General features: G+C 45.1%; 1 protein-coding gene across 1 annotated transcript; it reads right to left on the bottom strand.

Annotated features, from left to right (window-relative positions):
- Window positions 1-323: 323 nt before the first annotated feature.
- Window positions 324-6,420, bottom strand: LOC142290876 (putative gastrointestinal growth factor xP1). The gene is made up of 3 exons (XM_075334939.1): window positions 6,289-6,420; window positions 1,628-1,774; window positions 324-485 (listed from the first exon to the last, which is right to left on the bottom strand). Exons 1-3 carry the CDS (start codon window positions 6,368-6,370, stop codon window positions 472-474), a joined length of 243 nt encoding a protein of 80 aa, XP_075191054.1. The 5' UTR covers window positions 6,371-6,420; the 3' UTR covers window positions 324-471.
- Between the last annotated feature and the right edge of the window lie 14,981 nt (window positions 6,421-21,401).

Here is a 21,401-nt window from a genome sequence, read left to right on the forward strand (position 1 = left end):
ATATCTTCCATCCTTACTTAGTGCCTAGGGTAAGGTATTCCTGCTTGGTGACAGGTGCGGAACCTGTATAGGGCTGTTGAGGGCAGTGAGGGTGAGCTGCAGGTTGTTGTCAGGCGGTCACCACTTACCCCCTTTCCCTATCCATAGGGGCACTCCTTTCCCTTCCTTTTGTGTTGTCCTACATGGCTGATATAGCGTCTATCCCTGGCCGTGACAATAATAAAGAACCTATTTTGTTTTTTTGCTGTGAGGCCCCCCCATGTATGCCACTGATCTCAAACTCTATGGAATTACATAGTAGAAAAAAAATTGTGAAACGCGTCAACATTTCCAATTGCAGCTTTATTACTTTACATATGTGCCTGGCTATAATACATTTAGAAGGAGGGAAAATAGATATGAAACATGATGATGATCGTGTCTTATGGCGTTCTTCCACTGGCAGAGACCGGGTTGTCCATCAAAATCCGATTACAATAGGCATTCTACAAGAGAAAAACAATAATTAGCAAGGGCACTAGATACTGGACCAAAGCACAACGCCAAAGGTTTGATCAGTCATCTATGGGACATGTTATGAGCTCCATCTCTGATCTGCCCATTTGGGTATTAGCCCATATTACATTTTATGGCATCTCTAGGATCCCTGATCAAAGCTTAACTAGTGGGTGCATCAGCCAAAAAAGTGTGTGCGCAGAACGGTGCAAGATTTCTATTCAACACTTCTTTTCAAAGTAGCTTTTTATTTTGATGTATTGGAGCAATAAACATCATTGCACCAAAAAACACAGTCTGTGGACTACTGGACCACAGAGGGGACCTGGGCTTACCACTTAAAGGGAGGAACTTAACTAAGCGGCCACCGCAAAGCGGATGCCAGGTACCACTCCCAGAGCAGCAGCGGGACTGTGGCAGCTGACCCCCAGGACAGGTGATGGATTCAGGAATAGCTGGGTACAGGTGGGGTGACTGAGGCAGGCTGCACAGGCGGGTACGGACAGGAATGGTGGTCAGGGGCACACAAGTATGGGAAGGCAGGTACAGGGTGATGGACACGGACAACAGGACAGGAGCTCGGGACCTGACAACTAACTAGGTAGGAGACTGACTGACTAGCTAGAGGCGTGGCTCAGGCACCTCCCCTAATGGGAGGATGCCTTAAATACAGTGTGCCTCTTAGCAATAGGCATTTCCTGGAATTGGCATGCCGGCCCTTTAAGAGGAGGGTCAGTGTGCATGTGCGTGTCTTAGGTGCACTCCTTGGAGCCCTGTGCGGCATGTACAGGGCCCAGGAGGAGGCAGCAGTACACATGGATGGCCGGGGGAGTGCGGGAGAGGACACGACCCAACCAGGGCGGTGAGACGTGGGCTGTACAGTCTGCTTGTTTTTACTCCACAAAAATCTGAACCCTTCTCTGTTCACCTTGATAATGTAGCACAACTCCATTGATGAGAATAGGGCTGAGCTGCAGTACCTGACACAACCAGGGTGTCAGAGTGGCGCTGTTTTATTACGATCTCCTACAAGCACTCTATTCTAGCAATGAATGCAAAAATGGCTTTGACATTGTAAATATAGCTATATCCAACATATTCTAATATTTTCATACAATGCATCAAATCTTACCGTCATCGGGCATAGCATAGTAGCACCAGATGGCTTCTGGGTTCATATTGCTATAGCAGCATCCCTTGTTGAAACATGCAGTTGGTGAGATGCCGGGATCTCCACAATTTACTCTTGCGACTGGTTCAACAGAGCATTGTCGCTCAGCTGGAAAAAAAGAGAAAAGTATCATAAGCTCAGCGTCAGGCAGCAGCTATAAAGCTTGTGGGAAATGAAATTATAGTAACTGAATTAAACTGAGAAACCTTCTACAACATTTGTATTTCCCCAAAAATATATTGTAAAATTCCCTTAGCTCCCCCGATTCTGCCACTGTTTTCCGTTTTGCTCTACGTCGCTCCATTGCGGAGATATTCACATTTGTTGCTTTTGGGGTGCGGTATGTGAAATCTCTGCTTGTAGTCCAACTAGGCATTTTTTTTCCCAATCTTCTCTGTACACTTTCACCCTGCCCACCTGCTGCTTACCAATGGCGGGTGCCTTTTCAAGGTATTAGCTGGGTTGGGGGGATTTTGGATTTAGCGGCAGTTGGACGGGGTCATTTTGCTGCCAATAAGAGCCATTCACGTAGGGCAAGTGGCTCTCACTGGGGTGCCGGCTCTCATGGTGCCCATTCATTTGCAAACGACCCATTAATACTCTAGACTAACTTCTGGATATATGAAGAATATATGAAGATTTACTTATGACGCAAATGTATATAAAGAAATTCAATGATTTATTCTGTTTCCTTAAAAATCGTTTACATCTTCAAATAAACAACCTGAAATGGTGACTTAGAGGGAATGCTCGGCGCGGTCACCTGACAAGTGTGTACATACGTGTGTCGCGTCTCATAGCTAATTACTTTCTTTATGTGAATTAATGCCATATTATAAGGCAAAGGATTAAAGGGGTTGTTCACATTTGCCAATGCTTTTTTTTTCTTACTTAAATGCATGTAACAGAGGCTGAAAATCATTTTTGCAATTGGGTTTCATTCTAAAAAAAAGTCACTGCCTTCTATAGCCTCTGTGTTGCAGAATGAGTTAACTGAGATTCCATCAGTGAGCTCAATCTAATGATCTGGTGGGAGAGTTTATAACTCTGTAATATGCCTTTTTCTAGGTTCCTGTCATCTGATTTATGTAAAAAAAAAAAGTTACTGCTTCTATAGCCTCTGTGTTACAGAATGAGTTAACTGAGAATCCATCAGTGAGCTCGATCTCATGATCTGGTGGGAGAGTTTATGACTCTGTATTATATCTTTTTCTAGGTTCCTTTCATCTGATTTATGTAAAAAAAAGTTCACTGCCTTCTATAGTGTCTGTGTTACAGAATGAGTTAACTGAGAATCCATCAGTGAGCGCCATCTGATGATCTAATGGGAGAGTTTATAACTCTGTTAAATGCCTTTTTCTAAGTTCCTTTCATCTGATTTATGTAAAAAAAGGTCACTGCCTTCTATAGTGTCTGTGTTACAGAATGAGTTAACTGAGAATCCATCAGTGAGCTCGATCTCATGATCTAGTGGGAGAGTTTATGACTCTGTATTATATATTTTTCTAGGTTCCTTTCATCTGATTTATGTAAAAAAAAAAAAAAGCCACTGCCTTCTAAAGCCTTTGTGTTACAGAATGAGTTAACTGAGAATCCGTCAGTGAGCTCAATCTCATGATCTGGTGGGAGAGTTTATAAGACTGTAATATGCCTTTTTCTAAGTTCATGTCATCTGATTTACGTAAACAAAAAAAAAAAGTCACTGCTTTTTATAGCCTCTGTGTTACAGAATGAGTTAACTGTGAATCCATCAGTGAGCTCAATCTGATGATCTGGTGGGAGAGTTTATAACTCTGTAATATGTATTTTTCTAAGTTCCTTTCATCTGATTTATGACTGCAGACCACATCAAAGTTTATTGCGGGGGGAGGGGGAAAACAAAGAGTCTACAAAAGGAAAGAAATAGTGGTAAATTTCTACTGAAGACCAATTGCAAAAATGATTTTTAGTACCAAATACATGCTTTTAAGAAAAAAAAAAGTGAACAACCTCTTTAAGAAATTATTTTATACAAAGAGGGTGTCTTATAGAAACTACTGTTACTATAAATCAAGGATTATAATTGTAATCACTAAACAGAGGGTCACAATATTCCCTTCCATTGAGACTTTAGACAGAGGCATGATTTATTTTATGGCTTTAGCTGGGTTGAGACTAGTCCATTTTCCCTATTAGTAAACAGGCATAAAATAGGGATTGAGAGCTAGAACTTCCTTTTTATTCTGTAGTTTTGAGTATTTTTTTGTGATACATTGCATTTTTATGTTAGTATTTTTTTTTCCTAGTGATATCAAGAAGAAAAATATAAGACAAAGCGAAAAAGTCTGTTTTTTAAATCTATTTTTTATATAAGCAATATATAGGTTTGGGTTCTAAGATCAGGGCTAAACGATGCGCTTTGGCCTTTCAATAGTATTTTTATTATGATCCATTTATTTACTTTTTATTTTATTATGTGGTTTTGCTTTTGTTTGTATTTTACACATTGTGCTCCATATTTCCACTGAAACTTGGGCTGAAATTTTAGCCCCTGGTACAGAGGAAATAAACCCTCATGATTGATATAAAACTTATGATCTGCATGATGTGATCACCAGGACTGGAGCAGTGATAGTCCCTTTTTTAGGCTTCTTTCACATGTCCGCGTAAAACACACACATGTGTTTCACAGTCCGTGGTGTATGTATGTATGTGTGTGTTCCGTGTGCTGTCCCCTGTGCTATCCGTGTGACATCCGGAGAGCACACGGACATCATGAGCTTGTATACTTACCTATCTCCCGCGCTGCTGTTACTTCGGGATCCAAGGTCAGAGCAGTGAATGAATATGCATTAGGTATAATGACAGGGCCCGGAAGTAACAGCAGAGGCAGTGACAGCAGTGCCGGAGATGGGTAAGGATAAAAATGCTTTATTTCTATGTGACATGTTTTCTCCTGTACGTGTCACACGGATCACATCAGTATGTATGACACCCGTGCTGCTGGCAGAAAACTGGACACGCATGTGCAAACACTGATATGTGATATTAATGGGTCTACGTGTGTCCGTGTCTCTGGTACATGTGAAAATGGACGTCACACGTACTGGAAACACGGACATGTGAAGGAGGCTTTAGTAGGCGTCCATCTGCGATTTAGTGGGCACTATTTAATTTTCTACTTAAACTTTGAGATACATTCTTCAGCATTTTTGGACAACTGGGTCATAGTTTGGAATACAATTAGGAAAAAAAAAATAAAATATTAAAAAAATATATTAATATTTTTGGGTAAAAAAAAATAATAAAAAAAAAATAATCCGTACATATTCATTTTTGGAGAAAGGGCTCTCTTGTAGATATCCCTATGTAAAGAACGATCAGTTTGCTTATATTATAGAATGTTTCAGATTTTTTTTTTATATTTGAATTTATTTTTCAAAAATACAAATAGAACATAGGTTCCCTTTAACAAAATAAAACTGTAACTATCACATAAAACATTATCACTAGTCCCTGCCTAACTGTCCCTGTATCTAGTAGCAAAGATAAAGAGATCTTTAGAAAAAGTATTTCTAAAGATTCTTTATTATATGCTAATGAGGCCAGGGACTAGTCCCAAGGGTGTTATATCCCCGACTAGTCTGCCCTCTTATCGTGATAACATGCTATTCAATATCCATTGAACAGTGTTATCAGCAGTGATACGCTTACCTGTGTCCTTTGTCACCACTTCAGAACGCCACGTTTAGGGTCAGTACGCATGATCAGAAATTCGCATACGCGTACTGGCTTTAGAGAGGTGTGGTGCGCATGACCGGAAGTGCCGAGACTTCTGATCATGCGCACTAATCCTAAACCCGGCGTTCTGAAGAAATGACAACGGACACGGCTATGCGCGTCACCGCTGATGACACTGGGCAGTGGGGATTGAATAGCATGTTATCACGCCCCTGTGGGGCCATGCTAAGAGGGTGGACTAGTCGAGGGATATAACAACCTTTGCGACTAGTCCCTGCGCTCATTAGCATATCATAAAGGATTGAAATGCTTTTTCTAAAGATCTCTTTATCTATGCTACTAGATGCAGGGACAATTAGGCAGGGATTAGCAATATGCACCCAGAACTGCTCGTGGTTCTTGGTGCATATTGGATCTGGTTCCCTTTAAAGGAAAGGGTTTCACTACTTTCATATATTCCAGTCGAGCTCAATTTGGCACATAGGACCAGCCTGTGCTCTTTGAAGCTCCATCTTTATACCTCTTTTCATAAGTTCTTCCTTAACTCTCTATCCCAACATCTTCCCTAGTCTCCCGTTTTGTCTCGAAGAATCTGGCAGAAACTGTGTAGTTTGCCCACAGTGCCTCCACAGGGGAAGGAAAGAATTGCATCTAACATCTATAAAAATCAATTGGCTAAAAATTTACGGCACCAAATCCTCCTGAGCAAGAGCCAATCTTTGTAAGGGTTCCTTCACTCTGGCTAATGAATGAAGACCCTGAGTGGTTGGAACCCCCTTTTCCATTAACCCATAACTCCCAAATTAAGCATTTGGACATGGATTTTCCAATGAATCGTATAAGGTACGGTATCTACAGAACGCCTTCTAAATTAGTTGAATATTATACCGTTTTTTACTTACTGAGTGCAGCCTGCCCGTGTACAGAGCTGAAGGACCCAACAATGAGGGCGATGGCAAATAAACAGAACACCTTGTAGTTCATGGCTGGTCTCCTCACTTGGTCTTGCCCGTGGAATAGAGTGCAGGATGGACGATTCTTCAGGGGGGTCACTTTATATTCTTAGGTTGTTATTTGCTATGTCTTATCTGACCATGTCCACAGGGTGGGTCTCCCGAAATGTTGGCTAACGCAATAGTCTCCGGTGTTGGGCTTTTGTCTTGGCACGGAGCAGGTCCAGTGAGTCACCATCTTGCTCCATCTTATCTAGGCTAAGAAGCTGCCAATTTCAATATTATATTGGGTGGGAAATTCTAGTGATTTGAATCAGCCCAAAAAGTATTACGCAAGGCCTGTGTGCCTTAGAGGAGGACGATGAGAGCCAACATCTACTGACGCAGATGGAGAGAGCATTATTGACTCATACGGTGAGGCAATTTTTTGGTTGGTGCCTCCTAGTAACAATAGACGATGTTAATATGATAGAGCTCGATCTCCATAGACTTCATAACCAGCATTGGCCAAGATATCAAAGGGTGGAGGAGAGTCACAAGGGGTTGGAAGTCAAACATCTCAGTGACTGATATCCAATTTTTAGGCTGAATCTGTGGAGAATCTTGCCTCAAAAATATCTATTCCAACCCCATAGCTTGCACAATTTGGCTTACCACAAATCCACCATTAGATTAGATTCCACCAAAATTACCTGTATAGAGAAATTTTACAATACAAATTAACATAAATTTGACTACTTTTGTGTTTAGTTACCTGGGAATGTCATAAAATAATATAGGTAAGAACCGGTCAAGCACTTCAGACCAAACCCCTCCCCAAATTAGTGATGGGCAGTCTAGTCCAGGCCTGCTAATTAAGGTTCATGAATATTCAGTGCTTCCACAGCACACCCCGTGTGCCAGTGTCTGTGATTGGATGCAGACTGCTATACACGCCTCCCACCCTCATTCCACATCTGTGATTGGTCTCAGTCAGTTTGCTGTATAGTAGTGTAAAAATAAATAAATAATTTTGAAAAAAATGACATAGGCTCCCGCCATATTTTCATAGCCAGTGTGGGTAAAACTACAGTGGCAAGCTGCAGCCCCTACCTGTGAGCTTTTCCATGGCTGGAGTGAATATCAATACAGAAGGGAAAAAAGACATAGATTGCCGCACATTTTTTATATCCAGCCATGGCAATGCAGAGACAGTTGGGGGCTGGCATTATCAGAATGGGAGGCAACATGGATATTAACCCCTTCAGCCCCCGGGCACTTTCCGTTTTTGCGTTTTTGTTTTTTGCTCCCCTTCTTCCGAGAGGCGTAACTTTTTTATTTTTCCATCAATCTTGCCATATGAGGGCTTGTTTTTTGCGGGACGAGTTGTACTTTTAAATGAAACCATAAGTTTTACCATATAGTGTACTGGAAAACGGCAAAAAAATTCCAAGTGCGGAAAAATTGCAAAAAAAGTGGGATTGTACAATAGTTTTTGGGATATTTTATTCACCGTGTTCACTATATGGTAAAACTGATGTGTGGGTATGATGCCTCAGGTCAGTGCGAGTTTGTAGACACCAAACATGTATAGGTTTACTTGTATCTAAGGGGTTAAAAAAAATTCACAAGCTTGTCCAAAAAACGTGGCGCACGTTTTGCGCCATTTTCCAAAACCCGTAGCGTTCTCATTTTTCAGGATCTGAGGCTCAGTGATGGCTTATTTTTTGCGTCTCGACCTGACGTTCTTAACGGTACCATTTTTGCGCAGATGCTACGTTTTGATCGCCTGTTATTGCATTTTGCGCAAAATTTGTGGCGACCAAAATACGTAATTTTGGCGTTTGGAATTTTTTTGCCGCTACGCCGTTTACTGATCAGATTCATTGATTTTATATTTTGATAGATCGGGCATTTCTGAACGTGGCGATACCAAATATGTGTGTATTTTTTATTTTTTTAACCCTTTAATTTTCAATGGGGTGAAAGGGGGGTGATTTGAACTTTTAGGTTTTTTTATTTTTTTTTAATTTTTTAAAACTTTTTTTTTTACTTTTTTTTTTTATTTTACTAGTCCCTCTAGGGGGCTATTGCGATCAGCAATCCGATCGCTCTGCACTATCTGCAGATCACAGCTACAGAGCTGAGAACTGCAGATTTGCTGCTTCACTTTCAATGCCGGCTGTATTCCGGCATTGAGAGGAAGTGACTCATGTTAGCTACAGGCGTCATCACATGACCCTGTGCTACCATGGCAACCGCCGAAAGTCACGTGATCATGTCACGTGACTTCCGGTGGGGGCGGGGTAAGTCACTGTCATGGCGGCGCCCATATACATATCGCTGGCAAAACTTTGGCAGCGAAATGTAAGGGGTTAATGGCCGCGGGTGGAAGCGATTCCACCCGCAGCTAGCAGGCACACATATCAGCTGTTGATAACAGCTGATATGTGCGCGTCTCGCCGCCGCCTGCCGGCGGCAGGGGGCGGGGCTTACCGGCACACGATCCATGACGTACCTAGTACGTCATGGGTCGTTAAGGGGTTAAAGAACAGCCAAAGTTCAGCTCACGCCTTTAGAAGGTATACTGAGTCCTCCTGCTCGGAAAAGCAGGTACCATCACCTGTAGCAATCATAAGAAGAGAAGGAAAATCCGGCGCTTCGGAGTGTATCAGCCACCACTCAGGATAAATTTCCAACTTTTTTATTGCTGTTCATTAAAAAATTAAGCATGTACAATATCTCTATACAAAAACTTCCAGCATGTAGAAAAAAATATTGACAGTGCTACCGGTTTCGGCTACATATTGTAGCCTTTGTCAAGTGATGCTATCAAGTCTGTGATGCACTTATAAATACTACTAGTGGGAAAAACTCCTGTTATAGCAGGTGTTTTTCCTGACCAATTAGTCAGTAACATTAACCCTTTAGACATAGTCATGGGATGGATCAGGCTTAATACACAGGTATAGAGTTTACCTGCCAATATATCAGAGAGAGAAAGAAAAAAAAAAACATTCACAATTGACAAATAACAGGTATGAAAATTATGCACAAAAACATATATGAACCATTGTAAACAAAGACAAAGCAAAAAAACGCATCTTATGTCTACTTGTTTTATATAGAAAACATGAATGTTCACTTCCAATGTGTAAACCATCAATAATGGAGTTGTACCCCTATATGAAACCTAAGGGCTCTATTATATACATTGAGACATAAAAAAAAAAAAAAAAAATATTTCGGGTGAAAAATTATTAAAAAATTCACATAATGTGTTGACATATCCCCTATTAGAAAAAATGTAAGAGTATTATCTAGATTAGGTCCTAAGACTAATAAATAGGAACCATACTAGAAAAAATACAAGAATGCAAAAAAACGCATCAAGTGTTGATCTATTATGAATAAGGTTCATGAATGCTTGCTATAGAAGTATAAGGTGTATGTGTATGATATATGCCTCCATAAGGAGATCATGATTTAACCATATATAATACTTCATAGAAAAATGTCCAAATAGAATCATACAAAAAGCCACATGAAGCGTCTGTTTTTTATGTGTGAAAATCACCACCTAAATGTAGCAAATAGGTCTATTTATTTGAGTTGGTTTTCAACATAAGAGAAGGCAATTTCAGTTAGCATGAACCCTTATGTATAGGGGAATCTTATTCCTGACAGGGAGAGTTATCATGGGGAAAGGGAAAAAAAATGGATATTGGCCCCACCAGCCTAAAAATACCAGCCCACAGCTGCTCAGAAGTGTCGCATCCATTAGATGCCACAATTCCAGGCTTTACTCCTCCATCATTCTCCCTCTGTGTCTGAGCTCTGATATCACATCGGGCCCACTCTGCTGAGCTTTGCAGAATTTCCAAACACTTGCTCTGGACACTGAAGCAGACCTTTTCTTTTTTTGTGAATGTATGCATTTTGGTCTCTATTACAATGTTTGGAGGGCTTTATGGGGACCATTAAAACTCTTTGAAGGAGTTTGGGGGGCATTATACTACAGTCATGGCCAAAAGTTTTGAGAATGCTACAAATATTAATTTTTACAAAGTCTACTGCTTAAGTTTTTCTAATGGCAATTTGCATATACTCCAGAATGTCATAAAGAGTGATCAGCTTAACAGCAATTACTTGCAAAGTCAATATTGGCTAAGAAAATGAACTTTAACCCCCAAAACACATTTCAACATCATTGCATTCCTGCCTTAAAAGGAGCAGCTAACATTGTTTTAGTGGTTGTTCCATTAACACAGGTGTGGGTGTTGATGAGGACAGGGCTGGCGATCATTCAGTCATGATTAAGTAAGAATGACACCACTGGACACTTTAAAAGGAGGCTGGTGCTTGGTATCATTGTTTCTCTTCAGTTAACCATGGTTATCTCTAAAGAAACACGTGCAGCCATCATTGCTCTGCACAAAAATGGCCTAACAGGGAAGAGTATCGCAGCTACAAAGATTGCACCTCAGTCAACAATCTATCGCATCATCAAGAACTTCAAGGAGAGAGCTTCCATTGTTGCCAAAAAGGCTCCAGGGCGCCCAAGAAGGACCAGCAAACGCCAGGACCGTATCTTAAAACTGTTTCAGCTGCGGGATCGGACTACCAGCAGTGGCGAGCTAGCGCAGCAATGGCAGCAGGCTGGTGTGAGTGTTTCTGCACGCACTGTGAGGCGGAGACTGCTTGAGCAAGGCCTGGTTTCAAGGAGGGCAGCAAAGAAGCCACTTCTCTCCAGAAAAAACATCAGGGACCGACTGATATTCTGCAAAAGGTACAGGGGAGTGGACTGCTGAGGACTGGGGGAAAGTCATTTTCTCAGATGAATCCCCTTTTCGATTGTTTGCGACATCCGGAAAACAGCTTATTAGGAGAAGAAGAGGTGAGCGCTAGCACCAGTCTTGTCTCATGCCAACTGTTAAGCATCCGGAAACCATTCATGTGTGGGGTTGCTTCTCAGCCAAGGGAATCGCACCACTCACAGTCTTGCCTCAAAACACAGCCATGAATAAAGAATGGCACCAGAATGTCCTCCAAGAGCAACTTCTCCCAACTGTCCAAGAGCAGTTTGGCGCCCAACAATGCCTTTTCCAGCATGATGGAGCACCTTGCCATAAAGCAAAGGTGATCACTAAATGGCTCATGGAACAAAACATAGAGATTTTGGGTCCATGGCCTGGAAACTCCCCAGATCTTAATCCCATTGAGAACTTGTGGGCAATCATCAAGAGACGGGTGGACAAACAAAAACCAACAAATTCTGGCAAAATGCAAGCATTGCTTATGCAAGAATGGACAGCGATCAGTCAGGATTTGCTCCAGAAGATGATTGAGAGCATGCCAGGGAGAATTGCAGAGGTCCTGAAGAAGAAGGGTCAACACTGCAAATATTCACTCGCTGCATTAACTCATTCTAACTGTCAATAGAACCTTCTGGTCTCATAATATGATTGCAATTATATTTCTGTATGTGATGTAAACATCAGACAAACACAATTAAAAACCAGAGGGCAACAGATCATGTGAAAATAGCATTTTGGTGTCATTCTCAAAACTTTTGGCCATGACTGTATTTGGAAGGCTATGTGAGAAAATTATGATGTTTGCAGGGCAATGTGAAGGTCATTATACTGTTTGCAGGGCTTTATAGTGGGTCAATATACTGTTTGCAGTCCTATGCAGGGATCGATATTTTATTTGGAGGGTTATGTTGGATCATTATACTGTTTGCATGGCTATGTGGGGGCCATTATACTATTTGGAGGGCTATGTGGGGTCATTATACTGTTTATAGGGCTATGAGAGGGTAATATACTATTTGAAGGGCTCTGTCGGGGCCACTATACTGTTTGAAGGGCTATGTCAGGGCCATTATACTGTTTGGAGGACTACATAGTGGCCATTATACTTTTTGCAGGGCTAGTGAGTACATTATACTGTTTGGAGGGCTATGTGGAGGATATTATACTGTTTGAAGGGCTATGTCAGGGCCATTATACTGTTTGGAGGACTACATAGTGGCCATTATACTTTTTGCAGGGCTAGTGAGTACATTATACTGTTTGGAGGGCTATGTGGAGGATATTATACTGTTTGAAGGGCTATGTAGGGGCCATCATACTGTATGCAGTGCTATGGGGAGGCCATTACACTTTTTGAAGCATTATGTTGAGGTTTGGATTGTTATTTAAGGGCCATTATACTGTTTGCTTGGCTATGTGAGGGGCTTATATATTGATTACAGGGTGTCATGGGTGTGTCACAGGTGACAGATAGTCCTGTGGTGTCCGGCTATAGAAGGTCACACCGTTTGGCTGTACAAACTGCTTCCTGACTTTCCATTATTCCTGATTGTTGTGTTTGGTATCCTATGTATCTTGTCTGGTTTGTTTTCATCTCTCTCCCTTTAGGACCCTGCAGAGTTCCTCACCCTTTCAGCTGTTTTTCATACAGTCATATGAAAAAGTTTGGGCACCCCTATTAATGTTAACCTTTTTTTCTTTATAACAATTTGGGCTTTTGCAGCAGCTATTTCAGTTTCATATATCTAATAACTGATGGACTGAGTAATATTTCTGGATTGAAATGAGGTTTATTGTACTAACAGAAAATGTGCAATCCGCATTTAAACTAAATTTGACAGGTGCAAAAGTATGGGCACCTCAACATAAAAGTGACATTAATATTTTGTAGATCCTCCTTTTGCAAAAATCACAGCCTCTAGTCGCTTCCTGTAGCTTTTAATGAGTTCCTGTGTGGCACCCTGGACAAGCCAGGTCGTCACAAAACTACACCAACACACCCCACACCCCGGTTAGGCACACTGAAGTCAAACACAAATCCTTGTTGCCTTCCTCCAGGGGCTGATGTCCACACCAGGGGGTGGAGCCAGGCGGTTGGTCTCCGCCCGCCAAGGAGTTCACAGTCCTGGAGGCAGGAAAAGGAAGAGCAGATTAGTTTTGAAGTTTGAGAAGTGAGGAGTGAAGTGGCAAGAGAGCAACTGTCTGACGGTGTCCGGGTGTGTGGCCCGGACGGTACAGCAAGGTTGGCAGACGGTGGTGACCGTCTGCAGGAGAGGCCGATTGGAGCGAACTGAAAGGACCGTGGACGGGCGGTGGCCCGGCGGTACCGGACCGGCGAGCAAAGAGAGGCCGGCACCATTCGGCAGGGTTTACGGACCCCGACAAGGCTACGAGTCGCCGTCAAATTTGTCAAATCCGTTAGCGAAGGGAACCTCCGGGGTTTCCCAGCAGTCAAGTCCCGACAGAAGGCGACAGCTCAAACCGTGAAGGGAAACACAGTCACCGCCAAAGCTACAGTTCCCAGGGCCAGAGCCTGCGGGCAAAAGGGGCTCCCTCAGCATCCATCCAAGCTGGGCAGCGGGTTACCGGTGGGAAGCCATCGGAACCGTAACACAACACAGGTGCAGGGAAAGGCAGTCACCATCAACCTACCGGGAGCAGAAACCACCGCAGCCGTCAGTGGGCCCCGTCCATCCAGCCGTGTGTTTTACCAAGGACTTTGTCTTTGTCATTGGCTGAGTGAGTACTACCGTGCCGTGCGGCACCGCGCAGCCCCCGCGACCCTGCACCTCACCAGGCCCCGTAACCCGCCTGTCACCCCTAACCCTCACCGGGCCCCGGGACCACAAAACCCCCCTACCCACGGAGAGGAGAACCAACAACCAAGCTGCTCCCAGTCATCGCTCCCGGGATCCCCGTCCAGAGCAGCGGTGGTGTCATCAACCTCACCACAACCGTGGGTGGCGTCACGGACAATATTCCCTAAACCCAAACCACCCCCTTTCACTCACGGGCGAGGAGCGCCGCTCGAGTCCCCGGGATCCGGCCCACCGCTCGAGCCACCACCGAGCAGCAATAGCAGCAGCAGCCGGACCCGAGCAGTGGGTGAGCGCAGCGCCCTCCCCGCCCGCGACACCTGGATCCTGGATGAAGGTATATTTGACCATTCCTGTTTACAAAACAATTGCAGTTCAGTTAAGTTTGATGGTCGCCGAGCATGTACAGCCGCTTCAAATCATCCCACAGATTTTCAATGATATTCAGGTCTGGGGACTGGGATGGCCATTCCAGAACATTGTAATTGTTCCTCTGCATGAATGCCTGAGTAGATTTGGAGCCGTGTTTTGGATCATTGTCTTGCTGAAATATCCATCCCCTGCGTAACTTCAACTTCGTCACTGATTCTTGCACATTATTGTCAAGAATCTGCTGATACTGAGTTAAATCCATGCGACCCTCAACTTTAACAAGATTTCCGGTGCCGGCATTGGCCACACAGCCCCAAAACATGATGGAACCTCCACCAAATTTTACTGTGGGTAGCAAGTGCTTTTCTTGGAATGCCGTGTTTTTTTGCCTCCATGCATAACGCCTTTTTGTATGACCAAACAACTCAATCTTTGTTTCATCAGTCCACAGGACCTTCGTCCAAAATGTAACTGGCTTGTCCAAATGTGCTTTTTCATACCTCAGGCGACTCTGTTTGTGGCGTGCTTGCAGAAACGGCTTATTTCGCATCACTCTCCCATACAGCTTCTCCTTGTATTGTTGACCGATGCACAGTGACACCATCTGCAGCAAGATGAAGCTGCAGGTCTTTGGAGGTGGTCTGTGGATTGTCCTTGACTGTTCTCACCATTCTTCTTCTCTGCCTTTCTGATATTTTTCTTGGCCTGCCACTTCTGGGCTTAACAAGAACTGTACCTGTGTTCTTCCATTTCCTTACTATGTTCCTCACAGTGGAAACTGACAGTTTAAATCTCTGAGCCAACTTTTTGTACCTTCCTCTGAACAACTAAGTTGAATAATCTTTGTTTTCAGATCATTTGAGAGTTGTTTTGAGGAGCCCATGATGCCACTCTTCATAGGAGATTCAAATAGGAGAACAACTTGCAAGTGGCCACCTTAAATACCTTTTCTCATGATTGGATACACCTGCCTATGAAGTTCAAAGCTCAATGAGGTTACAAAACCAATTTAGTGCTTTAGTAAGTCAGTAAAAAGTAGTTAGGAGTGTTCAAATCAAGAAATTGATAAGGGTGCCCATACTTTTGCACCGGTCAAATTTAGTTTAAATGCAGATTGCACATTTTTTGTTAGTACAATAAACCTCATTTCAATTCAGAAATATTACTGAGTCCATCATTAGATATATGAAACTGAAATAGCTGCTGCAAAAACCCAAATTGTTATAAAGAAAAAAGGTTAACATTAATAGGGGTGCCCAAACGTTTACATATGATTTTAGGTACTTCCCTTTGAGTCTTTACATGACTTCATTTCCCCTTACTCTGTGCTGGTGATAGATCTTATACCTTTAACAAGTCTTCAGTGCAAGCAGTCGCCTTGTATTCATCTGGAGAAACTTTGATGTTGTTGCAATTCCTCTCCCGAGTCATCTGGAGATAAGTTATTCTTTTACTTTCCCCCTGTTTGTGATCCCTATGTTTTCTTCAGCGCTTAGTGGTGTTGACTAAGCGCTCATCCCATCCTTTCCCTACCTAGGGCCTATTTCAGGGTCTCCCAGGGTCAGGTACCTGGCTCGGGGCATAGGTGCGGAACATATCTAGGGTGGTGAGGGAAGCCAGAGTCCAGTGGAACGCTTGGTTAGGGGTTGCCATCTCCCCCTTCCCTAGACAAAGGGTTTCCCTTCCCTTTCACCATTCGCTTGGTATTTCCCCGTACTTAGCGTGACACAGGGCTACTATACCATTATACTGTTTGGAGGGCTAGTGGGATACAATATACTGTATGCGGGCAATTATACAGTACAGTATGGAGCGTTGTATCCATCATAATGTGTGGAAGGTTGTACATACAATAATCCCTGGGATGATATACAATATGGCTGCATAGACAATGGATTGTTACACCAGACTTTTTCTTAAATCTCCCATACAGTCAGTCCCCAGGACTGTAGGTTTGTCTGAAACTCAAATTTGTATGTGTGATGCCCTGGTCTATCAGGTCGTCACAAAGGTGCTATGCAATCTGCCCTCCTGCATGGTTCCTGTTCCTCCTTGGTTACGGGTCCAGTCCATTTGGTGTTGCTATGAACAGGTATACACAAATCCTGGGGAACACTCTGCACTACACCCACCAGACACCCATTGGGCAGCCTGAGGGGAATAGGGCCACCCACTTGGAGGGATGGTAGAAGGAGGGCCAGAAGTGTCAGTCAGTAGGCAGTTGTGCAGTAGCAGTGACAGTGAGAGGTCACGCTGCAGAGTTGGGCTCCTTAACCCGTCCCAGGTGCCAGACGTTGGCCTGGTCTGGAAGGAGCTGGAACGCCGGTCGCAGAGGGTAGTGGCAAGGGGCATGGTACTCCCACGGAGGGCAGTTCGGCGGCCTTGTGCTACAACCGGGCATGGGCCAGGGCACGATGGGGTACGCGGACCCTAGGCTGGGAAGTAGCTTCACGCAGCCCATTAATTTACCCGACGAGGACAGTCTTCACGAGCCGATCACCCGCTCCAAAATCGGGGTACTAGAGCAACGAGGGGGATAGGACTTCCCAAAACCGTCCAGAAAATCCCAAGCGTAAACCCTGAGAGCAAGCTCACTTTGTTAGCCATACGGGTGAGCGGGACCCGAGTAGTTTCAGGCAAAAGGGATCCACAAAGAGTTAAACACGGTGCCAAAGGACAAGGCTTCAGACCAACAAGCTACACCAAAAGGGCACGGACCCAGCGTGCTCCGGCTACAACTACAGGGCATTCAGGACTTTGGTTTACCCGCTGTCGGTGTCAGAATTCTTGTACTGTGTGAGTACTTTGTGCCCCTTTCCTCCCATCTGGTCCCATCTCCTCCACCACCGAGCCCCGGGGTACCTGCCCCCTGCCCACGGAGGGGTTAACATCACAAGCTGCCATCCCATCACTCCCGGGTTCTCCCCCAACACAGCATCGGTGGTATCCCACCTTACCACAACCCGTGGGTGGCGTCATGAACTCTATTTTTACCCCCTGTATATAATCGCCCTTTTTATTTGAGTGGCCGCGCGACCCCCCTCGGGTCCGGAAACCCCTCGAGCCACCGCGGATCCGGATCCGAGCAGCCCATCAGCTGTCGCGGGGGCGGCACATATGCAAGTTGGAACAGGGCCAGAAAAAAAAATAACATTACTGACCTCATCACTGACCTCTTAGGCCGCCCCACTACTCGTCCTACGCAGTCCAGTCCTCCTGTTCCCAGAGTCACACGTCACCTCTTCATTATAGGCCAGAACTTCCTGCCACATCCATGCTGCTGAAGTAATGGTCCGTCCCATTGACGTCATGAGGTGTCAGATGTCCTGGCTAATCGTAAAGAGGCTGGGGAGACAGCGCATAACTCTGAAGAGGAGGACCAGACTGAGGGCAGAAAAGTGGGTATTATTATTATTTTAAAAATATTTTTACCAATACTCACCTCATGTCTAATCTTTCTGCTGCCTCAATGACCGCCGTCTTATTTTTACCAATACTCACCTCATGTCTAATCTTTCTGTTGCCTCAATGACCGCCGTCCTGTCGTCTTCAGTCCGCCATCGAATGCCAAATCTCCACGATCTTCACTATAGGCCAGTATTGACATCCACTTCCAGGCCTCACAGGTCACTGGGCAGCATAAGGTTGTAGCCAGGCCGGATGAGGCCTGGATTCAGCTGGAAGTCCTGGCCTATGATGAAGAGTCTGGAGATGCAGCATTCGATGGAGAAAAGAAGAAGACCAGAAGATGGGTGTTGAGCAGCGAGTTGGTCAGAGTAGTAAGCGCTGAGAGGTGAGGTATTAGATTTTTCTTTTGAACATCCAACGTTTGTATCTACAAATTGTATGTAAGTCGTATATTTGTAATGGCTGCTTATACTTCTATCTCACAGTTGGTGATGAGGAGCTAATTGCCCCCTGTATATAACATCCAGACCCATCGCCCTCGATGTATAACATCCGTCCGAATTGTACACAGTATATAACATCTGGCCCCATTGTCCCCGGTGTATAACATTTGGCCCCATTACCCCCAGTATAAAACATCTGCCCCATTGCCCCCGGTGTATAACAATTGGCCCCATTACCCCAGTATAAAACATCTTCCCCATTGCCCCCGGTGTAAAAAATCCACCCCCATACAGCACCATTGTCAGCAGTGTATAATGCCAGGGCCCTAATATACAACATGTTATATAACCCTAACCCCCATTGCCTCCGATGTATAGCATTCAGCCTCATTGCCCCCTGGTGTGTAAAATCACATCTTCACCCATTGCTTCCCAGTGTTTTAATTCTGCCCCCAGTGTATAACATCCGGCTTGTTTGCCCTCTGATGTATAACATTCAGCCCCATTGCCCACAGCGTATACAGTAAAATCTAGCCCCAGTATATAACAACCAAGCAAAATTGCCCCCTGGTACATACCATCCTGCCCCATTGCCCCCGGTGTATATCATCCAGACCCATTGCTCCCAATGTATAACATCCAGCGCCACTGCCCTCAGTGTATAACATCCGGCCTCATTGTCTCCCATGTATAACGCCAGGCCCCATTGCCCTCAGTGTATAACATCCGGCCCCATTGTTCCTGGTGGATAAAATCCGTCCCCATTGCCCTCGGTGTATAACATTCGACCCCATTGCCCTCGGTGGATAACATCTGGCCCTATTGACCCCGGTGCATAATATTCGGCCTTATTATCCCCAAATCTGGTTCCTCACCCCCCTGGAGTATAAACTCTGACCTGGTTGGTGGTGCAGGGTTCAGTGATAGCAGCGCAGCTCTGTAATAGGACGTCACAGGTGTACAAAAGTCACTTTTGGAAAAAAAATTCCCTCCCTTATTCCACCGTCTTGCAGGCCTCCAGCCCTTTAAATCCACACTTGCACTGCTTGTGCGAACCAATGCATTTGTGAAGCCCCGCAGGTGTAGTATCGGTGCATACCTTCAGGGACTCCACGTAGCTGGTGCTGGTCACAGGTAGGGAATCTTCGGTTTTGATCGTGACGCCACTCTCAGTATTGCGGTCAGTAGGGACCGCCACTGCAGGTTGAGGGTCGCCTGGGGCTGATGGTGTGTGCAGTTAGTTGGAATAGCCTCCTGAGAGTGAGGCAAGCCCCAGGGCCCGGTGTAGGTTTGTAGTACCACAAGTCGCAGAATGACTCACACAGGCAGAACTGTCTTTCAAGGGCTTTACTCACATTTGATGGCAGGGTGAGTAGCCCGGGCGTAGCTGGGATGAACCAGATGGGAACCAGGTATCCTTCAGGCTGACTTTATGAGGGTGACTACTGACTCGCCTTCCTTAGCCCTTGGTGGTTTGGGGTGACCCCGACTTTGAGTCCCTATGGGGGTCACCCAGGGAAGATGCTGCAGCCTCTCTCCCCCTTTTGTTTGCCGTTTGCTTGTTCCCCGGACCAGGCCACTCCAGCTGCTTGCCTCCTGTGACCTATGGGCCCTCACTGCGGTTACGTGGCTGCGGCTTTTGTGGTGTTGTGGTGTGGGCTTTGAGAGCCCCACACCGGCAGGTTTAGCAGAAGAAAGCTGGATCTATCTTCGCTTCGGGATCTGCCGCCCGGTTGGGCCTGGTGCTCTCTAGCAGTCTCCTTACTTCCCACTCCGTGCTTTCTCTCTAGCTGAAGCTGGCTTTCAGGCAGCACTCCTAGTTGACCGTTCTCCCCCGTCAGTAGCCACTGCGCGGGCGCTGTTAGACAGCAACAGCCCCACAGGTCTGCTCCTCACTGAGCCCTCTGGAGTTCTCTGCTCTAACTGACTCACTGCTCCTCCTCTCCTGTTCTTGCCTACGCCACCTAGCAACCAGACTCTCCACCACACCCCTTGAGAGGAGATGGAGGCTTTTGGCCCCCTCCACTATTCCAGTGAAGGTCAAGGCTTTTCCCCCTCCTGGGATCCCCAGGGGTCCTCTCATGGGTACATGTGTGAGACCTGATCACTATGCGCCTGTGTTCCACACCCCTGTCAGCCTTCTGGATTACCTGTGTTGTACTGTCCCCAGCATGGGTGCAGTACTCAGTGGTGCCTGACCAGGTCAGGGGCGCCACATTCCCCCTTAGTTATCACCAGCACGTCCTCGGGCTGCAAGACAACATTTTTAAAATGCATAAAAACATTAAAACATGTAAAACATTTTTAAAAGCACCAGGTACCATACATCACCACCCTCCACCCACAAGTCCGTTAACCCACCCAAAACCCTTTCACGTTGGCCGCGGCTTCAGCCACTTCTGGCAGGATGTAGAGGCGGCTTTCATGGGCTGGTGGTTTCAGGGTATACCTGGCCTGGTGGATCCGCGCCTTCAGCCTCTTCTGGCAGGATGCAGAGGCGGCCTCCACAGTTGGTGCTGACCAGGTACCCTCTTTGTGGTGGAGAGCCAGGCCCCATAAACAGGCGTGCTCTCTGGTTGCAGGTGAGCCAAGGCCCTATATACGGACGGGCTCCTCCTGGTTGCAGACGAGCCAAGCCCCTAAACAGGCTGACTCTGGTGGCGGTGGTGCCCTCTGGTGTAACTATTTACACTGCGAGAGTTTGTGGCTATAGCCAGTTCATAGCCTTAAGGTTTATGGTTTTCTCACAATAGTTTTTGTGGGCACATGCTTAAACGTGAACGTTGCAAAACAAAACTTTTCAAAACTTCAACTGATAACTTCTTTCTTTACTTTACTTTTCTCTTTACCAGGGCTTGAGCCTGTATGGCGGTGGCACCTGCTGCTTTCCTGCTCTTTATCGTCGTCTGTGGTCGTCTCATCCGTAGGTTCCTTATCTTTTCTTTCTTGATCTTCATCTGTGTCTTTATCTCTGTCTTTTCTTTCTTGTAGCATGGGGTGGCTGTAAGGTTTGCTGGTGCATAGTGCTACGTCAAGCGCGTACAGTCCTCTTTCGCCTTCATGCATAGTGAATTGTACTGAATCCCCCATCTTTAGGTTTCTGCCAGGGTGTCCTCTAGGCAGATGAGCGCTCACATCTCTTCTGTTGACAAATATCCCTTCTTTGATATCAGGGGCTACAATAAAGCCGTATCCGCTTTTCAAGTTGAAATCCTCCACTACTCCTC

The sequence above is a fragment of the Anomaloglossus baeobatrachus genome, chromosome 2, assembly GCF_048569485.1.
Source record: "Anomaloglossus baeobatrachus isolate aAnoBae1 chromosome 2, aAnoBae1.hap1, whole genome shotgun sequence".
Taxonomy (NCBI): Eukaryota; Metazoa; Chordata; class Amphibia; order Anura; family Aromobatidae; genus Anomaloglossus; species Anomaloglossus baeobatrachus.

Excerpts from the sequence above, each read along its gene's own strand:
- LOC142290876 (XM_075334939.1), bottom strand. The coding sequence starts at position 6,370 with ATGAACTACAAGGTGTTCTGTTTATTTGCCATCGCCCTCATTGTTGGG. Across the intron at positions 1,775-6,288 it reads ACACGGGCAGGCTGCACTCA|CTGAGCGACAATGCTCTGTT; the intron begins GTAAGTAAAAAA and ends CTTTTTTTCCAG.